At 41.4% G+C, this 20,919-nt stretch overlaps 1 protein-coding gene across 1 annotated transcript in view; it reads right to left on the minus strand.

Annotated features, from left to right (window-relative positions):
• LOC147733967 (voltage-dependent calcium channel subunit alpha-2/delta-4-like) overlaps positions 1 to 20,919 on the minus strand; it is a 961,982-nt gene that overhangs the window by 405,640 nt on the left and 535,423 nt on the right. The window contains exons 25-26 of the mRNA XM_086952873.1: positions 13,934 to 14,061; positions 7,646 to 7,729 (exon numbers count right to left, since the gene is read on the minus strand). Of these exons, the coding sequence (XP_086808999.1) occupies positions 7,646 to 7,729; positions 13,934 to 14,061 (212 nt within the window). The remainder of the gene's footprint in view (positions 1 to 7,645; positions 7,730 to 13,933; positions 14,062 to 20,919) is intronic.

Consider the following 20,919-nt stretch of genomic DNA (forward strand, 5'->3'; position numbering starts at 1 on the left):
TGTGTTTGCGATCTGGCGGAAGATGCATCGTTGGCTTGAAATTCCAAACCTTAATATATATATACGCCCTTTTCCGCAGCTGGAATGCTCCCTGTGATTTTTCAGGATCAGGTTATTTTCAGATTGCAGTTATTGGGCTTACAGGTCATTGGTGATTTGTGCTCGGGTGGGCAAACAGCATTCTTTTCTTATCTTAGGGAGAAGTTTAATTTGCGTTCTCACGATTTTTGTAAATATTTGCAGATCAGAAACTTCTTCGATAAACCTTGTAATGAGATAGCTACAAAGCTCGGAAAGATAAATATGATTGAATTAGTCCAAAAGAAAGCAAGAATAGGTACCTTCTTTCTTCAGTATCTTCTTTCCTCCCTCCCAGATGATCTCGATGCGCAGGATACTAAGTGGGAGGTTACATTTGGTAAGATGGGGATCGATACAAGGTTTGCTTAGAACTAGCAAATCAAATTTTAGTTTCTGGTAGCTTAGAGACGCAATGCTATATGGCGATGTTTGATTTGTATTATACACCTGCAAAGAAAGCAAAGAGGGAGGGAAGGAAGGGTGATAGCTGTGCCAGGTGCCGGCTCCAAGCGGCAGATGCAGTCCATATGGTTTATCTATGTCCTAGGTTAGGAGAATTCCTACAAGAAGTAGAGCACTTTATCAACGTATTCTTAAAGACTCCGGTTCAAATCTCCCCGGAATTCGTGATAATGGGGTGTGACTGTACAGGGGCGGCAGGGCGATCTAGGTATACTGTTGCTTTTCTTTTTCTAGCAATGTCAATGATACAATTTTGTATTACATCTCAATGGATCAGTCCAGAAGCTCCAACTTTTTTCAATTGGAGAGCGAGGATGCTTGCATTGTATAATTTGGAGGCTTCTGTTTATCTTTTAAGGGGGAAAAAGAGGCGGGAACTGGGAACTAGAATATGGGCTCCCATCAAGGAGTGGTCTAATGGTTGAAGGTCACACTGGGGTTTGACTAATGTATCACTGTACAGATATGTTCTATGCTTTTGTCCATTTTCGTCTCCTTTATGCCCAGTCTACCTGGCTTTCTAAATACTGTATAAGTCTTAATTTATCAACTCTTGTCAGTTTGTTTGGTTGGATCGTTCTTCTGTGTACTCTAAATTATCTTTAGTTTGTTACTGGTCAGTTTTATTCTTTTTCTGTATATAATGTTTGTCATGACTTGTGTTAATTGTCAATAAAAAATAAAAATAAAGTTAAAAAAAATCATGTATATAATATTTTTTTTTTTACATAAATGAATCTGATCATGTGCCTAAGGAACAATGCACTTTACTTTGCTCTTTATGATTTGTTTCTTCAAACTAATATCCCTGAAGAAGTGTTCCACCCAGAAGGCGTTGGAAAAAATAAATGTAATACATTTACTATTCGAAGCAAAAGGGATAACTAAAATTTAATGCATTCAGTGATGAAAATTAATGCATCATCATGAGAAAATTAAATTTATGAGAATTTCATCGCAGTTCAAGCGTGTATATTTACAAGTTATTAAATCTATGAACTTTAGATGACTTGAAGCTCAAACTACTGTTTTGGGACATCTAGTGGTGCACGAAGGGGCCCCCATTCCCAGGCTTCAAGGGTACTACAATTTTTGTTTATGCACACCAACGATCAGAAGGTGATACCCTTGTGCACACAATTAAATGGACAAGAAAGGTTTATCTTGTTATCTCACCAAGGATAGCATTGTCCAACCTCCAGTAACAGGAAGTCAGCCAACATATTCCTGAATTTCACCTCTTCTGAATGGGGCTCAGGGGCAACCTTGTCATGAGCCAGGCACTACAGGCTTAGTCCTCACTTTGATAGCTGAGGGATCAGCAGGTGCATTCAACTCTTCGGTGTAGCTTTTCTTTGCCAAGTCCAGGGGACAGTGGGCAGCCTTTTTTCAGTCTTTTCTTGAGTCCAGATGTAATCTGAGATCTGGGTGCCAGGGGAGCCATATTTATCCACACAAAGTAGCCTCTGGGGAAGGAGTGGTTACTAGCCAAAGGGCTAAAATGACTCTTCAAGCTTGTTGCCTAATTCCTGCGATATGCTGCAACTAGCTATCCCAAAGTGCATTATTCTGCCCAGCCAGGAAGGGTTCCACAGCGGTATGAGTAATAGCGCCAGGAAACCACTTGGTGGCAGTGCGCTCTACAAATACCTTGACATTTACATTTACCCTGTCAAGTTTCCTGCCAGGGAGAGGCAACATCTCTTCCAATGACAGGCCTCGAGTGTTCATACTCCTGGGAGTCGTTCACACTTCTCACCTGGAAAGCAGAAGGCTGTCTTGTGATCACCATCTGCGAGCGGCCTCAGGAAGACTTGGGAAATAGAGTAGCAACTTTATAAAAGCTGCTTGTCTTAAAACATTACATACAATTTAACTTGGGAATCAAGCCAGGTGCATTGCAATGACCACTTTGATACTTTGAAATATCAACTTTAATAGTCCCATTCAAAAGTTAGCACAGCTGAGTTGTCAGTGTGTAAACCTGTACTCGCCAAAGAGGCTACTAAAGTTTCTACACTTAAGATGACAATTTGGAGTTTTTACTCTTAGGACGTATAAAAATACATGCCCTACTTTTTACTATACAGCACCCTGCCTAAGGACCCAATAGCCTGCGGAAAGGGTGACATAGATATTAAAGAGGGAGGTTTGGGCTTTGCCATTAGTTTAAATGGCAAAGTTGAGTTAGCAGTTTAAAACTGTTCTGCCAGGCTGCAGTGGCAGGATGAGAGAGATGTCTGCATGTTGTCACATCCAGGGTGGCACAATAGGTGCAGCAGCTTTCGTGTGACACTTTAACTTACAGACCCTGGGTACCACTGGTACCATATACTAGTAAAACTATACCAATTGGGTATAAGGCAATCAAATGTACTTTGTAGTGTCAGAACACTGGACTGAGGTTGAGTTAGCAGGCCTCAGTGCATTCTTAGAGTCGAGAGACCAGCAACATCAGTCCGAAACTTTGGGGGTGATCATGCAAAAAGAGGCATTTCTCTACATTGCTCTGTTACATCCGCCCCGGGTGCAGGAGAGGTTTGCAGCCTTGTTGTATGTGTTACGCCTGTTTTGCATCCGATGGAAGTTTGCACTACTGCTGTTTTGCAGTACTTGTTTTAGGTCTGTTTATCTGATGAGTGTGCTGTATCTGTGACGCATGTATAAGAAAAGTTCACAGTTAATGAGTATGTAGTATCAGTTCTGTATTTGTAGGTAGCTGGTGATGCAGCATTCTGCACTTTTCCAGTCACGTGTGTGCCTGTGCTATTGCTGGTGGTTGTGTATGTGTTCTATTTGTGTAACAGGGTACAGTGTCTAATACATACTGGGCCTCATTTACAAAAACATAACGCAAGCAGAGCTGCAAGCCATTTTGCTGTGCTGAGCTGGGTACATTTAAAAGCACAGGAATGTGTCGAATTAATAACAATAGGATGCATTTGTGTGGTTTTCCCTGCGCTGGGGCACAATTGGCTGCCATGCACTGGGACATGTACCCTTGCGTCATGGTGCAAGGGCACCTGTGTTGTGGGGATGATTGGTTTTGTGCTGCAAGGGACACCTTCCTGCACAAAAATAATCATGGATGGCCTTTGCCTCTTTCTATGCTATTTCTCCTTGTTGCGTCACTCCTACGCCTCCCCTGGGGAGGCGTAGGATTCTGACTCATTCCTAGCTTTACAAAACTTTGTAAATCTGGGAATGGGTCAGGTCCCATGGTGTTGCGTGGGAACACCCACAGCAACATCCATGGAACGCCCCTTTCATGCAGAGTAATGCATGTAATGGGCCCATATTTACAAGGCCATTAAAAGTGACGCAGGGTGACTTTACATGGCCTTGCAAATATGGGCAAGCACAATACACCGCTGGTGGGTCAAAAATAGTGACGCATCGGCGACGCAATAGCCTTGTAAATGAGGCTCACTGGCTCCACTCTCTATATATGAAGCATGAGCAGCTGTTCTGTTTGTGGTACATTCTGTTTGTGGGTGAGGGGAGTTTTCCCTGCTGCTCACTGTCCTGTACCCTTCTATTTGTATAGGGAAACGTAGCACTGCTGGTGCATTTGTTGTACCCGGTGTAAGTATATCCGTCCATGTGTGCATGCATGATTTTGCCTGCTTGAGTGTATTTGTGTGTGAGGATAGCTTGTGCTGTAGCTGTCTGATCTCTAACCTTTCCGATTGTGTGAAATAAGCGTGCACTATTGCTTTCTGTGTCAAAGCTGCTCTGCATGAGGGATGTTTTGCACATCTTCTGTCATGCGGTGTGTGTGTGTGTGGTTGTTAGTGAAAAAGAGAAATATTGATTAAAATTCAGAGGTCTTCTCCTGTGTCATACATGTCATCTGTGCATTAGAGAAATGTGCACTCTGGCACGTGTGTTATAACTGTTATGTTTGGGGGTGAGATGGAAAGTTGCACTTCTATTCATGTTGCATTTGTTTTGTGGATGAGTGAAGTTAGCACTGCTACTTCCTGCATAACGCCTGTTGTGTGTGAGGGAAGCTTGACTAGTTTTGCCTGACTGAGCCTGTCAATCAATCAATCAAATATTGATTCATTCGATTGTTAAAAGCAATCATAAAAGCATACATAATTAACAGAATTATTACATTTCAGTTCATTTGAATACATTTACAATATCATTTTACAATATCACGGTGTTATGACAAAAAAGGTAAAAAGAGTATATACAAAATAATTCATTGATGGCAAAATTCCGTTTGAGGAATCCTTTCTCTAATTAAAATACACTATGTAATCATTGTTTTTCTACAATATATCACTCTTTTCAAGAACACTGTAACTATAGCAACAGATCGGTGATTGTCCAAATATTGAGTACTTAACATAGCCAAACGACATTGACGCAGGCCCATCTCTCTCAGTAAGGGTAATAAGATACTACATCTAAGGGATCTATAGAATTTACAGAAAAAACGAACATGCATGGTGCTTTGGAGCGACACATCGTCACAGGGACAGGGCTGTTAACATGCGACCAGTCGTTTACAGTCGGAAAACTAACCAGTCTATGAAAAATTCCAAATCTAAAACGAGAAAATAAAAATCTATCATAATTGCCAGGAACATAAACCAGATAGGGTAGAATGTTAAACTGAGCCTGTCATATGTGTAGTGATGTTTGCACTGTTGCTGCTTAAGTTGTATGTATACATGTTGTGAGGTTGTGTGTGAAGCGTGTAGTGTCTGCTGTTTGTGCTGTATGTGTCTGACATGTGCAAGGAAGACTTTACTGCTGTTGCTTGCTCCTACTGTACATTTGTTGTGTGTGCAGCAAGCCTGCATTGCTGCTGTCCTGCTGTATCTGTTCTGTGTGCTAGGGTAGCTTGTATGACAGCCACATGTACTGTACTTGTCCAGGGTATCAGACGCAAACTGGTATATACCTGTTTTGATTGTTTGAAAGGAACTTGGATTTCTGCCAACTCTGCATCAACTGTTCTATGTATTTGATAAAACAAGGGTTATCTACCATGCTGTGAGTGATATTTTTGACATGCGTATGTGTACATGTATAAGCGTGTGTGTGAGAAAATCCTGCCACCAGTAAAACGAGCTTTAGCAATTGAAAAAAGCACACATTGGAAGAGCTTTGTCTCTGAACAGAAAGGAACTATTTTTATGCGGATGTGAACAATGTGCTCAAACTTTGTGTAGTCACTCAAAGTGAAGGCAGCCAATGGGTGAAGTGGACTGACCCACTGACCCATGATGTGTCCTGTGGTGGTTGAAGAAAAATGTGAATGATAGTTCAAGAGACCAATGGATGAAGGCTGCTGACCAAAAGCCCCTTTATGTATGTATATCATGTATGACTTCTTTTTGGAAAAGAGCTAAAGCTAGCTGAGAGGCCTGGAAATTGATCTAATCCTGTCTCAAAGGCCAGACCTAAAAAAGCTAAAGCTGTTGCCTTTTTCAGTGCTTATTTCAGTCTCCTCAGATGCCATTGCTGATGAAATTAAGGGAAGAACTGAAAAGACTCCTTTCAGTGAACATTTGCTTGATCTCCGGCTACACTTTGCCCTAACGGTAAATCATCCTGTGCCTTACTCCATGGACTATAGTAAATAACAACAGGAGTATAACCCATAGACCAGGTTGAGATCTGGGTGAGTATGTACTCCATGGACCGCCACTTACAAAAGTCCTGTCTGCAAATATAGATCTCCCCCCACACACTCATATACTATTGTAGATCCAGCTTGCGCCGGTGTACAGTGTAAAATTGTCTCTATTGACTAGATTTGCAAGTCTAGGGTATCCATTACTTAAAACTGGAAAAGGCGCCAGTGTATGTTTCAGTAACCGAGTTATTGTGCTCCCATCTTCATATTTCTAAACAGACCCAAACTCCCCGGGTCATCGTAGTGTATCTGACTCTAGACCATGAAGTGAATCATTCCGACAGCAGGGACATGTGTGTGGTAAACAGTAATGGGGAAGGAAGGAACCCTTTATCCACCCAGTGTTTTATTCTTTCGTTCATTTATTTATTCATGTTTTCCAAATTCTAAGTGATTGAACTGTTCTAGCTAAGGACTATCAGCTGTGTGGGTTGTTTGCTCCAACCTCCATTGAAGAGTTCAGGCGATCAGTCAAGACGCGGTGGTTAAAGTGCCCATCAACAGCAGGAGCGCCGAATCAAGCTTTCTTGTCAAGTGAATTCATCATCTTACACCTCTACTGATTATTGTCTCTATTTTGTATTCACCACATGTAGTTTACAATGGCCAGACAGTAACCAGCAGTTTAGTCGTCTTGACACCAGCAGGGGAAAAAAAACACTGCACGCATGCTCGGTAGAGAAATGCAGCCTCAAAGGTCCTTGGTTCCTGTGTCACTGCACCTGCTACACTATTGGTAGCTACTCCCTGTAGTAGCCCCATAAACAACAATTAAAACATCCACACAAGTTATAGATTGAAGACAAACTGGCTCAGCCATAATAACGTTCTCAAACTTACCTCAGATCCAGTACAATTGATGATCAACATGTATAGAGATTTCTTCCATAGGTCATTACATTATACAACCATACATTACCACCATAGTCAATGCCACAGTGCTAGTTACAAATACAATTTTCGAACAGATGCATTGAGAAATAGGCGTCCTCTGATTGCGATACGTCATAATACCATGACGTGGAACCATCTGCGCTACAGGCAATAGATGTATGATCTATGTGACTACTGCAGATAACATACCTGCCACATTTCATGCTGGCCACTGTGAATTAAGTGTCATGGAAAGAGGGCATTAACATGCCCTACAGAATTCTCTTTTACGTTGGCGGTAGTCATCAGACTTACTCTACCTCCCATAGTGGGGAACTCTAATTTTCTGCTGACAGTTCTTACATTTGAGTAATGGTGCAGAACAGTGACTATGGATATTATATTTCCCACCAACAATGACAAATGGTGTCACACCAGAACCCCATCACTTTTGATTGTTGATATTCCCTGGGTCTATGTGGTTGACACTGATGGGTTCCACGTGTTTAATATCACATCAGTGTCACGTCCCTCCGTCCACAGATCGGTCAAGTAAAATAACCCAGCTCCTACCTGCTGCAATGGCGGTCTTCCCATCCACAGTCACAGATACAGCCGTGCTCACGGTCACCACCTCCGGAGGGCTGGCTTTCCCCTCTGTCAAAGACATAGACATGGACAACGTTACTTCTCTACTAATAGAAGTAGGTTGACAATGGGAGGTGCTGGGGTGAGGGCGGTGACGACAAGCAGAATGTGAGTTTTTCTGCTCAGTAATTAACAGATGAGAAAAAATTTGACGAAACATCTGGTGTTGGTGTTCACCAGATGTTTTCATGAGTTGTGATAATGGGGAAATATAGCAAGCAAAGAGCAGGAGGTGAGCAAGGTACCCTTTTAGAAAATTGAAGACATATGTGGGGTGATCCCTGACAACTCGATAGCTCTAAATGTACACTTGATTGTATTCTATCTTCATTGTATTCAAATCTGTTTCATAAGCCTCACACATAATAAAGTAAATAAAATAAATTAAATTTAAAAAACCTCACACGCTGTGCAACAAATGAAAATGGATGAGTGACCGTGGAGAGATTCAGAGCATGAAGCGATTGGCTCAAGGTGACCAAAAACAGAAAAATCATGGTCTACTGAACCTTCAACAGAGACCCGTGGGGAGTAGCACATGGCTTAGGCACCTTGGGCACATGCCCCAGCAGCAGCAGTGGGATTCCAATGGAAATTGAATTAGACGTCAAAAATCTTCAACTCTAAAAACACTGTAAAAAATATCAGATCGCCATTAAAAAATTTAAAATTTAGTAAATATCCTGTGTAGCGGACAGAGTATCGAGCCTATGGCAATACAAAAATGAGAAAAGTTCGATTGGCTTCAATAGGCAATTCCTTCATAGGACTTATAGAAAAAAAGTGGCAAGATAGCTTAAAAATCAGCCATTGGTGCTCGATTATGGTCACCGGAAGCAGTATATAACCATTTTCCTCCGTTAGCTCTGTAAAGTTTTGTTCACAATTTCTGCAACCTTTGTAAAGGTGCCCAACAATGGAAAGGCTTGTCTATAGAGAATAAAATTGACAGATTCAACAGCAATAAAGTAATGTTAAGAGAAAGTCTCATAAAGATTCCTTTGTCTTCGCTAAGCAAGCCAGGAACTCCAGTCCAAGAGATGTTCCCACGCTTACCACGCAGACTACATTTAGAGATTGGTATTGTACAGATATATTGGATTGATAGGTAATGGGAAAAAACACTGATAAAGACATGGGGAGTAGCTTTTGAATAGTGTATACGTATTCAGGCACAGAACATCTATGCTCCCTTTGACATAGATCTAGAGAGACCACCAGACATATAGCTACCCATGCACACAGACTGCCATACGTGCAGGCACCCATGTACACAGACCACAAGACATGCACTCATTCATGCAAACCGACCAACAGACACACAGATACCCATGTACATAGACTAATCAAGGGAGTTACCACAAGCAGACATCCAGGCTCACGAATAGTCGGACCGCACCCAAGATGGTCAGATGATGGGATGGATGCAAGTTTTATGTCCAGGTAATCCTCAGATTCTGTTGAGGAAAATACATTTCAAGTGTGGGGGGAGGGGAGGGGAGCGATAAAAGCCAATGCCCATTCAATTTTTTACCTTCCTTGAGTAAAGGAAATGACGGGTGGTATGGGAAGGGCAAGGGCTACCTCACAGGTAATGTGTCAGCAACCTGGCCCCGGTTAAATCTTATTCACTGGCCACTCTTTCCCATCCAAAGAGATTGCTAAGTGATGATGGGAAATCTATGCATGCCCTAAGATTTACTGAGAGACGAGTACGTCATCTGACTATGCCCTAGGATTACTAAGAGATGGGTGGGTCACCTGAGCATGTCTTAAGGATTACTAAGAGACATGTGGGTCATCTGAGCATTCCTTGAGGATTACTAAGAGACGCGTGGGTCATCTGCGCATGCCCTAAGAATGTCTAAGAGAGGGGCGAGTCATCTGAGCATGCCCTAAGGATTACTAAGAGAGGGGTGGGTCATCTGAGCATGTCCTAAGAATTTCTAAGAGACAGTGGGTCATCTGCGCATTCCCTGAGGATTACTAAGAGACGCGTGGGTCATCTGAGCATTCCCTGAGGATTACTAAGAGACGCGTGGGTCATCTGCGAATGCCCTAAGAATTTCTAAGAGACGGGTGGGTCATCTGAGCATGCCCTAAGGGTTACTAAGAGATGGGTTGCTCATCTGAGCATGCCCTAAGGATTACTAAGAGACGGGTGGGTCATCTGAGCATGCCCTAAGGATTACTAAGAGATGGGTGGGTCATCTGAGCATGCCCTAGGGATTACTAAGAGACGGGTGTGTCACCTGAGCATTCATTGAAGATTACTAAGAGATGTGTGGGTCATCTGAGCATGTCCTAAGAATTTCTAAGAGACGGGTGGGTCATCTGAACATGTTCTAAGGATTACTAAGAGATGTGTGGGTCATCTGAGTATGCCTTAGCTATTTGCGATAGTTGAAAAATCAGACTGTGGCAGATCTGTTTGGGTGCCGACAGTTAGTGATTAGTGCAAATCAGAGCACGTCATGTGGGTGCGTGTTACATACTGCCTGCATGAGTGACAGAAAAAATAGAATAAAATGGAGTATTTTAAAAGTTCTTTTAAATGAAATATGGGAGCCACAGTACTGAAAAATGAAGGGGAAAGGTTGAGACCATGTAGGGCCAGTGTGTCGCGAAGAGGTAGAAAATGGACTTAAAGGAACAAGCTGTCTTTTTCTAAGATCAAATTCTATGTTTCAATAATCAGAGACGTTTATGTACTTGTAAAAAAATATATTTAAAATCTTCACCCTTCTCAGGCAAGTAGTCACCTGTGGCACACTACCAGGCTATAACCAACTAAAGGAAGAACAACGGTCTGGGGAGTGTGACAGAAAGTACCTGTGTTAGAGTACATACAGTTCACCAGTTATACATTACTGTATAACTGGTGAACTGTATGTGCTCTAACACAGGTACTTTCTGTCACACTCCCCAGACCGTTGTTCTTCCTTTAGTTGGTTAGGTTCTGATTTAGGGGTATGGAGTACAACTGGTCTCTAAACATTGCCCCCTAGACCCTCCCCCACTTCTCTTGTTATTTACACTTCTAGGCTACAACATTGCTGTTCCTTATGTCTGCCCATTATTGAAGCACAAAGGGCCCATCCCTAAAACACTCTGTGCTCATCAGTATTACAGGTCCTCTGTTGTTGACGGTGCAGGAGTTGATACAAACACTGTTTATGGCTGTATTTTTAAACAGGTGTGTGGCACTTTGTAGTTAGGATTTTCATCTGTACTTTTCACATAAAGCTGTGGCAGGGTGGCTAGGCCTACCAACCGCCTTAAATTTCCAGCATTTTAACTCTCCATCCAGGCATCTCTCTCTCTTTGACTTGTACCTAAGGGTCCCCAGTATCTTTCCAAAGAAACAAAAGCCAGGAACGTCATGCACAAGCTTCTGCCTGTCTCCTCACATCTCAGACTTTTCATGTCTCACCCATACTACATCACCCGCTCCACTCTCAAGGAGGCTCACATTCTCATAATGTACTAAATGGAATGCTGTGTGCTGGACTGCTTGCTGCGTGCAGTACAACTCCATTTATGTGGCACACCATATTGTTTTCATGCCTTTTATCACTTATACAACTCACCGGTATTCTCTCACTTGCTCTGTTCAGCACTGATTTCTAGTTTTTCTTTAATTTGTATATTGCCCTCCCACGCCCCAAAGGCTTGGTCCGCATTATAGAAAACCACGTAAAATAAAAAATTTAAAATGAGGCTGAGTGGCAAAAAGATGACTGTATGCGCCCATGTACTCATACACAGGCGTCCGCATGACGTCACATGTTCAAGGGGTGAATCACATGCTGCTGCTGTGCTTCACAGAACAGAGTATGCCCATGAACCATGCACATGCCATGTCGTGCCATGAAATACATGCGCGATGGCAGCAAGGGTAGAGGAGTGTGAGGTGTGCCATGTTTGATGGGGTGAGATGCCCTTTATAATGAAGAAGGCACCCCGCAGGGCCTCTTTGAGTCCATATACAGATACCCTGTTGCCGCCACTCGTCGGGCATGCTCGGCTCAGCAGTGGGCATTGGAGGGTCAACGTCCGGGGGGTTATGATCTGGAAAAAGTAAGTCATTCAGAGGACTCAGTTGAGTGTCACATGAGATGGATGTTGCCTCCTGACCAGAATAGCCCACAAATGCATCCGTCACAGTTAGAAATGTTTTCATCTTCTTCACGTCACATGCATGCTCTATAGGAAGTGCATGGTTATCCCCCATCTCTGCTGATATCTTACTGTTGTTTCTTATTCAAATTCTTTCTTTATGTCGGTTCGTAATAAAACCATAAAAAAGACATCATAAATATAAATGTGAATGTAAATGTACCACATACAATTGTATAGTACGAGTGGAACAATTTCATATATGAGTAATAACACCTCGTCATGGTAGGGGCTGTAAGTCTAAGTCAGTAATACAGTTACCGTGCCAAAAGAAAAATACTATTAAAATATTTAGGAACATTAAAACCTAGGCATAAAGTTTAAAAATAAGTGAATTATGCATGTAAGTAATTTTTTATTGTTCTAATCTGAACATGTGCGCAGTTATTTAACATTTCTGTACTATTACCACATAGTCGTACCAGCTCGAATACTTTTATTTGTGAAAAAATAAATTTGTAATTTATTTTTAGCGTCAAGGCCATAAAGTGGATGTGTGTAATTACAGTCTTAATCCAACTTTAGCCCTTATAAGACTCACATTAAATAAGAACCTACCGACACTAAAAACTATTTTTTGAGATGTGTCTGTTTTTAATATTCTTCCTGCCTCTAAGCAACCTCTAATGTTCATATTATGGCAGATGGGTTTAATCCATTTATTCCTTGGTTTGCCGTATGCTGGGCAGAATAATAATAAATGTAAATCGTTCACCTTTGGTGCATTTTGACATAGTTCACAAAATTAATTGCTGTTTCTATCACTCTCTTTCTATTTCTTATTCACATGTGATATATGGAATAAAGTATACCCTATGCTGTATATTGTAGGATTAGTGTAAGCAACAGAAGAGATCAGTGACCCTATAGATGAACTAGGCCGAAGACCTAGTTGATTTATAAAATCATGGAACTCCTAGATGACTTACACTAGCCTTTTAATATATGGTAGGGGTTGCTTTATTCCTTATAATACATGGTCACAACATCACTATTCCCACAAACCGCTTAAATCCTTGGTGTGTTGCTCTTTCGTATGAAAAACATAGGATGTATGCCGATGTGAAGGTTAAAAGTAGAATCTGTAGTTCAAAATTGAACATGCCATTAGCAGTTAGTAATGTGTTGCAAAGAGATATCCGAATCAGGTTAATGTAAGTTAGATTTAAATAATACAGTAGCTCAGAATGATAATAAACATGCAGAGAAATTCTGTCTTTCTGGTAATCACCAACAGCATTGACAAAAACAAACATGTTGCCATAAATATCTTCTTTCTGATATTTACTGGACATTGAGACAAACAGATCAGAAGTAGGAAAAAAATCTTGTTTTCATTGTTTAAATTATGGTTGTCATAATTATTCTCTGAGACTTGCATTTCATCTTGGCTGCCGGCTCTGGCCGCAGGCTTTACAACATAACAACTCAGCTGTAAAAAGTAGGACTGTTGAGCAGTTACTACACTTTATTATTACAGGATAAGATAGGTGTCACAACTTTACTATAATAACGAAATTGGAGATGGGCTTCTATACAGGGATTGCAGACTCCCATGTATTATAGGAGACTTCATTCAGTGCCCACGTAAACAATTGTTGTGTGAAAACCATATGCCTCAAATTATATCTGCAGTGAGTACGTAATGCACACTGCTACTCTCCGCAGCATCTGTATATTTGTGCTTGGTTTAACACTGTCACTAAAAAGATACTAGTCAATTGGCTTGAAAAAGGCAACAAGCCATGCCATAACCTGTAACCCATCATGGTTACAGGATCATATCACTCACAAAGGTGAAATGTTTTGGAAAAAAACTCTGATTTCTAACCTTTGACCCCATGAACCCTCATTAAAAGGAAAGACCCTTCTGCCTCATGCCCGTCTCTTACGGACAGTGAGACATCAAGAGAGCAGTGGGTTTACTGAAACAGGAGAGTGTCCCACGCCCTTCTCTCTACCTTCCGCCATTTTGCCACTCATGGCCGCCATCTTTGCCTGCAGAAGGCCGGTGTTCTTCGGATCACAACATACCTGGGTTATCATTGGTGGAGATGAAGAAGATGAAGCTCCCGGGAGGATGCTCAGCCGCTCGGCGATACCACAGAGGGAAGTGGTCCATGGTGAAAATGCTCGCCTTCTCCTCAGCGCGAAAGAATTTCCTACCACAAGAACATTAAAACGGGATGAGGAACATCTTTGGGAAAACATTCTTTCGAAACACACACTTCTAATGGCATTATTCAAAACAATGAAAAAACGTTAAAAAAATGTTTGCAAAAAAGACTTGAACCCATTTAACTCACCATCGCCCTTCCCAGCCTGATGGGTCATATTCCCAAACACCAAACATACCATAAGAAGGATGGTTAACACAGCAGATTATGCCCATAAACATATTTTGGATTGTCACTAGCAATTTTGGGTCTTGCAGCACAGAAGACATTTGACCATGTTATTCTCTAAAAATTCAAACGTGACCTAATATTTTTAAAGCTATTCTCTCCGACTTGGTTTTCCCTTAGGTAAAGAGATGTCTATATAAAGAGCTTTCAAAGATGGTTGAATATAAAAGATTTCCAAGCCAAGGCTGCCCAGCTTTGACTCTAATTTGTGCTTGGTTGATGGGCCTGAAGGCCCAGGTGATAATGTTACATATGTGTTTAGAGCTTACCTGAGTTTATGCGCATTCAGTAGAAGAAGGAGCGAGCATAGACGGCCCTTTCAGATGACACGTTGCTGGATGCCAAGCTCATAGCACTGTTAAACATCCGTGCCCCCTAGACCAACTAGCCTTCTTAGCGCTGGTAGTCACCTAAAGGTGTGGTCACCAAGCAACATGGGACATCATGAATGAAGGGCAACAGTGGGACTACAGAACTCAGCACTGGAAAAAAATTGGTAAATTTGGGCTTCTTCTTTATGTGTCAAATTTATGTAGCACTTGCTGCCCCTGACAAGGCACAGAAATGCTTTGCGGCAGGTAGTGCGTTACTCCGTAGCCCAAAGTTATTGGTTAATCCAGTGGTTGTATGTGTGTAAGTTTGTTATGTGGTCATTTTTATTGTGGAAACCAACCTAAAAGTCAGAGTCGTGCTGCGCATGGTCAACAACAAGCATAAAGTCAACACGTATTAGGAGAGGAGGCTGGGTTATGGACGATTAATGCATTGCGATTAAATGTTCTTTATAGAGGTGAGTTTTACACTCTTTCCTGAATAAGAGCAGTGCTGGGGATGTCCTGGTGGACACAGGGATGTTGTTCCAGATCCCGTGAGTCGTACATGGAAACGGTCTGCAGTCTTACACCACGCCGCCACGAGACGACATACGAAATTGGAGCACCCGACTGCAGGTGCTCAGTGGTTATTACCACGAACACCGGGTTTTACTACGGACCGGTGGCCTCCTCATCTTCAATTTATGCCCGTACCGGAGCTTGACATTATAGAAAAGAGCAAGAGATTGTCTTTGCGAATACTAGATTTCATGCGAATGTCCGCACTACCCTGAACAATCTTTATACCCAGTCCTTTTATACTCTGAACACTGCTGGATATAGCATGGGAACATCTACTGGGCTTACCTACTCGTATCCAGTTTGAACACCTTCTCTGAATGCACGAAGGTTACATGCCTTTGAACACCCAGAATCAGCTGCTGTTCGATCCACAACGTGGGTCAGAATAGATTCCAATCCCAAAATTGAATCAATTCGCCCTGACGAAGTTCCACAAGGCTAATGGAACGAAACGCGTTGGCTGTGCCTGTATTTGAAAAAACTGTTAAATAAAGAAGAAGATAATCAATACACTATCCTTCCTTTGGACTCTAATTGTGTGCACCTTCCACTTCATGTTTTTACACCAGAGATGGCTTTGTAAAAGATGCGGCTGGTTTGAAAGACGGCGCAGGCCAGCAAGGGTCGACAATGATGGGGATGATGTGATCATATTTCTTCTAGCCTGAATGAGATGTGCTCCAGTGTGCAGGATTCCCCTAAGGTGTGCCACTGAGGAGCCTGGGAGGATGTGGAACAGGGCATTACCAACACCCAGATGCATGAATACCACGGCTTGAACAGTAGTTCTGAAGTCGCTGTCTGGAAAAAACTGTTTAATGTTTTTCGGAATAGCGAGCTTGTACCACGCCATCTTTGTTTTTTGCCAACGTGTTCTTTGAGATTGAGGTTGGTGTTCATGGTGAAGCCAAATGATTTGGCATTCAGTGAATGTTGGGGCTCGACGGCATCTAGATTCATGTCTTTGAGCCAGGTTTGTATTTCATCTGGTTTGTTGTTCTTGGCCAATAACAAGTAATCTGCCTTGGTTGTGTTGGGGTTATTGGTTATTGTTGAAGATTAGTTGGCTATTTGTTTAGTCTTGGGCTCTAAGAAAAATAAAGATTTTCCATTTTCAAATGCTGATATATTAAGATAGTAGGGATTAGGCATAATTATTAGACTGAGTTAATGCAAGAGGAAAAAAGAGGGGTAAGTAAATAAAATAGAGACGGTTAGATATTATGAGACAGGGTCATTTGTGTTTTCTCCCCCTCTGAGTAGGTAGGTACCACTCAGATGAGCTCAACCAATTGCTGGAAGTTAATAATACATTAATTCTGGATATAAGCAGGGAACCAGGTCTTTGATAGACGTCTCGGGGTATAACTGGAAGATTTCCCCTTTATTTGTGGTGTACCCTAGGTATGGTTAAAATATTAGGGTGGTATGTTTCCTGAAAACAAAGTTTCATACATCCTTATCGATTTTGCCTACTTGCAGTGCTCACTTTGGAGTGCTACCATTAGTCCAATGTGATCTTCCCAAAAAAGAAGATTTCTACATTAATGCTTTTCTGGCATGTATATTACTAGTAATCCATTTTCCGTCAACACAGGTATGAGATCTTTATGCCTTATTACAGTTTCGCTAGGGATCTCACGTGCCCTGGGAAGTCAGATTACCGTATGGGCAACAGACATGGCCGAAACATGTAGAAAAAATCGATATGGATGTATGAAACATTGTTTTCAGGAAACATCCTACCCCTACATTTTAACCATGCCAAGGGTACGCCACAAATAAAAGAGAAATCTTTCAGGTGTACCCTGAAACATTTTTATCAGAGACCTTGATTCCTGCTTATATACAGAAAACAAATTATTGTGAACTCCCAACAGTGTTTTACTTCATCTGAGTGGCACCTACTTACTCAGATAGAGAGAAAACACCAATGTTGAAGCATACCACAACGAACAGTGATTGCGGTGTATTCTCCCAATATCTCCAGATACTTATGATGCACCGGCAGACTAATAAGTAAACCTCGTGATAACAACCAACACATATTTTGTGTATGAGTAAAATAACCACGTCTTAACCATCCTTCTGAACTCTTAAGTGGTTTTTAATGGCTCTGATCTTTACAGGTGGGGAATAACAATGAGTTGCTGCCTGAACATAGCAGTGCCTTCAACGATTTTATTCCTCCAATCAGAAATTAGGCGGCATTGCGCCAATCTGGAACGTAACTTCCTGGATTGGGAATATTTGGTGATGTTATCTCGATTGAATGTTGATCCTTTGTCATTAATAGCGCTGTGTGTGATGCACAGTAGTTTAAAAGAGGATCTTCTTGTTATTGGGAGTCGGTGTAGAGCCATCAAGACCGGGGAAATGTGGGTTTTTATATTTGCATTTATAAGAAGTGTTGCTGCTGACATTTGGATTCTTTGTAGCCTTCTGATCATTGACAGTGGAGTGCTGTGGTATAGTCCATCAGCATATTGAATTTTTGATAGCAAGAATTATGTTGTTGCTTGTACCTTTTGATGAAATGCAAGAGGTGGGAAGGCGCCTCTAAGTATTTTCATTTGCTGTTTGGGATAACCTGTCCACTTGAGTATCATTGGAAAGTGTAGAGTCAAAGAAAATTCCAAGATTTGTCACATTAGTGGGGTTGTTTTTGCAAAGTCTTGGTTTCCCTGGCCAGAAAGATGTAGTACGTAATTTTTCCAATCACCACAGGTCAGTATTTCAGTTTTTGAAGCATTCAACTTCAGGTGAATTGACATCATCCCCTGATCTAGGGCTATGAGGCAGGTCTTAACTTGTGATGTTCCTATGTCCATGGAGTTTTCTAGTTTAAGAATGATCTGTTTGTCATCTGTATAGTTTTAGCAGGTGAGCCTGAAATTGTTATAAGAATTAGTATTAGTTTCATATGCATGTTAGAGATTAGAGGTGTGATAATAGATCCATTTGAAGAGAACGGTGGTGTGTGAATCTGGTAGGATCTGTTGTTTAGGTGAGAGGAAATCCAATTGAGGGTAATACCATCTATCTCAACTTCTTTCATTCTAAGAAGTAATGTATTATGGTGTAATTTGTCAAAAGCTGCCGAACCATCCAAAAGAAGTAATTCAGCCACACTATTTTTGTTGAATATGTTTTAAAATTGTTCCAAATTGTGACTTGGGCAGATTTGAGCCCTCTCCCTGTGCAGAAGCTTCTTTGCCAGTCTGAGAGTAGTTTGTTTTCTTCCATCAATTTTGAAATCTGACAAAAGGCTGCTCTTTCCATACCTTTGCTAAGGAAAGACATATTAGTGTTTCTTCTGCAGCTGTTGGGGTCTAGATGGTCCAAGTTGGTCTTCTTAAGTAGTAGGTGTATGTACGTCTTCTTTAATATTTCTGTGAAAATTCTTGTTTTGAAGGATTTGTGGATAATGTTTCTCATTAGGATAGGTACTGATTCTGATTGAAAGATCTTTTTGAATATGGGTCGAGAGCAGGGTCCGAAGAGTAGCCAGCTGAGCTGTTAGTAGATCTTCAAATTCTAAGAATGTAATTTCTTGGAAGTGTGCTATAGGGGTGGATCATATGCTGTGATTGTTGTTGGCAGTATAGTATGGAAAGAGTGGTTTCTATAGATTGTTAGATAAGAATCTAGTGTGCCTGCTTTGTTTACATAATGCCTTGATAGCTTATTTAAAAGGTCTTGCAAAAGAAATGGTCTTGCAAAAGTAGGGTGGAGTTTTCACAGCCCTCTGGATTGTGAAATTCTGAATGTTATGGAGTTCCTCGACTGGGCATTTGTCATTAAGGATCCTGCTTGAGTGGTGGATTTAATTTGGCCTTGTTTGTGTTTGATTTGTACATTCTCTTGTGTCCGTGTAGGTACATTGAGCCCTCTGTATTGAAGTGTTGAGAATTGGCCTCCAATCTCTTAAGCTCTTCTTTCATTGAATGAGACTTCTTCCTATTGACATTTTCAAAGTTGTTTTTGGAATTCAAAGGTCACAGGATGAGGACATCCATTCAGGGAGTTTTCCAAAGAGTTTCCTAGTTTCTTGTATCCAGTTAGGTGTGATTCTAACACCTGCATATCTAGTTTTTTTCCACTGTCGATGGATTATGGTGGGTTGGTGGGCTTTAGTTGATGTTTCAGCAGGGATCTTGAATGAGAAGATTAAGATGTGATGCACAGTCCATGTAAAGGTGAGGTTTGTTGATTAGTGGTTACTTCCATGTTGGGCAAAAGTATTTCCAATGTGTGACCTGCTATGTGGGTGGGTCCAGAGATGATCTGTTGTAAGTTGTGTGCATTTAGACCTGATATGATAGCAATTGATTAAGGCATATTTGGTTTACCAAATAAACCACCCAACTAAAGTTACTGCACAGAGCTGCGTAAAAGGGAGAGAGCAGAACAGCGCCTTATCTATGAAGACAGCTGCTTTCATCTTTCCCCGAGGTGGCACACTTTAGGATGCCATGCGTCAATGCACACACCCATGTACAACAGAGTTACAAAAGTGACAGAAAACTGCAGCAAAACATTAGTAAGTCTGGGCCCAGCTGTGTAAGTCACCTAATGTAGGTATGGGACAATCTTGTTGATAGAGCTGAGACTGTGTCCAAGAAAGTACCGGTAAAATCACTGTTTATGGGTGGAGGTCCGTAAATTGAGAGGAAGTGGCAGGTGAAAGTGGGTCTGGGTTGGCATCTATAAAGAAGGGCTTCACAATCTTGTATAGTTACCTCTTCCAACTTAGTAATTATTATGGTGTCCGTAAATACCTCTGTTTTTTCTTTCTACGTTATGTTTAATGGCTTCACAACCAGGGAGATAGCTTCATGCAGTACTCTGGCCATGTCTTTTCCCTACCAGTTTTCAGTATTTTCGGTTCTGTGTCTTCAAAAGGTCAAAGATATTTTATTTATTTTTGCTCATTGAATAGACATTCGTAAGCAAACAATTTTGATGTGTTCGTTTTCTTTTGTGGAAAGGGGTGAATGTGTCTGGGTTATCTTTGGTCTTACGTATTGTGATCTTTGTGGACATGTCGTCACTATTGTTTAATATCAAGGTGAGGAGGTAGTAAGTGCTGCTGAATTGATCGTGCTGAGATTGAGGTTCCTCCCCTTCGCCGTCCTGATCAAATAGGTTTACTACAGATTGAATGAGGTCTTTATGGGAGCGAGACTGTGAGTCAGATTGTGTTTGTGAGGCAGTTGTGGACGCAGGGTTTTGTTGCAGTAATGTGTTAAAACAGAGTTGAGTTCTGTTGTGATGTAGTATGTGTGATGTGAAGTTTGAGTGATTGGTGGTGTTTGTCTTTCTTTTTTGTTTGTTGAAAGTGGAAGGGTTATGAATGAGGGGTGGAAATGGAGCATGACCGTATGGTTTTAGTACTCTACAATCAACAATTGATGAAAGTCGCTGATGGGTGGGTATAAAAGTTGTGGATGAGTTGGTTTGGTGTGGTGTCGAGTAGTGATTAGTTGTGCTGTGTGAGTAAGCTGTTAGATGAAGGAGATTGTGAGAATGTGGTTTGTGAGAGGTGAGGGTGGTGAAGTCTGATCTTTTTTGGTTATAATGTTGGTTGTGCTGTTAGTTGAGAGTTGTTTGTGAATGGTAGTGCATTTGGAATTGGTGTATGAGTGGAAGATTGCATGTTTGGAGGTGAAGGGATGTTAATATTTGAGGTGAGGTAGTAGAGTATATAAGATTTGTT

This window comes from Lissotriton vulgaris, chromosome 1_2 (genome assembly GCF_964263255.1).
Source record: "Lissotriton vulgaris chromosome 1_2, aLisVul1.2, whole genome shotgun sequence".
NCBI lineage: Eukaryota > Metazoa > Chordata > Amphibia > Caudata > Salamandridae > Lissotriton > Lissotriton vulgaris.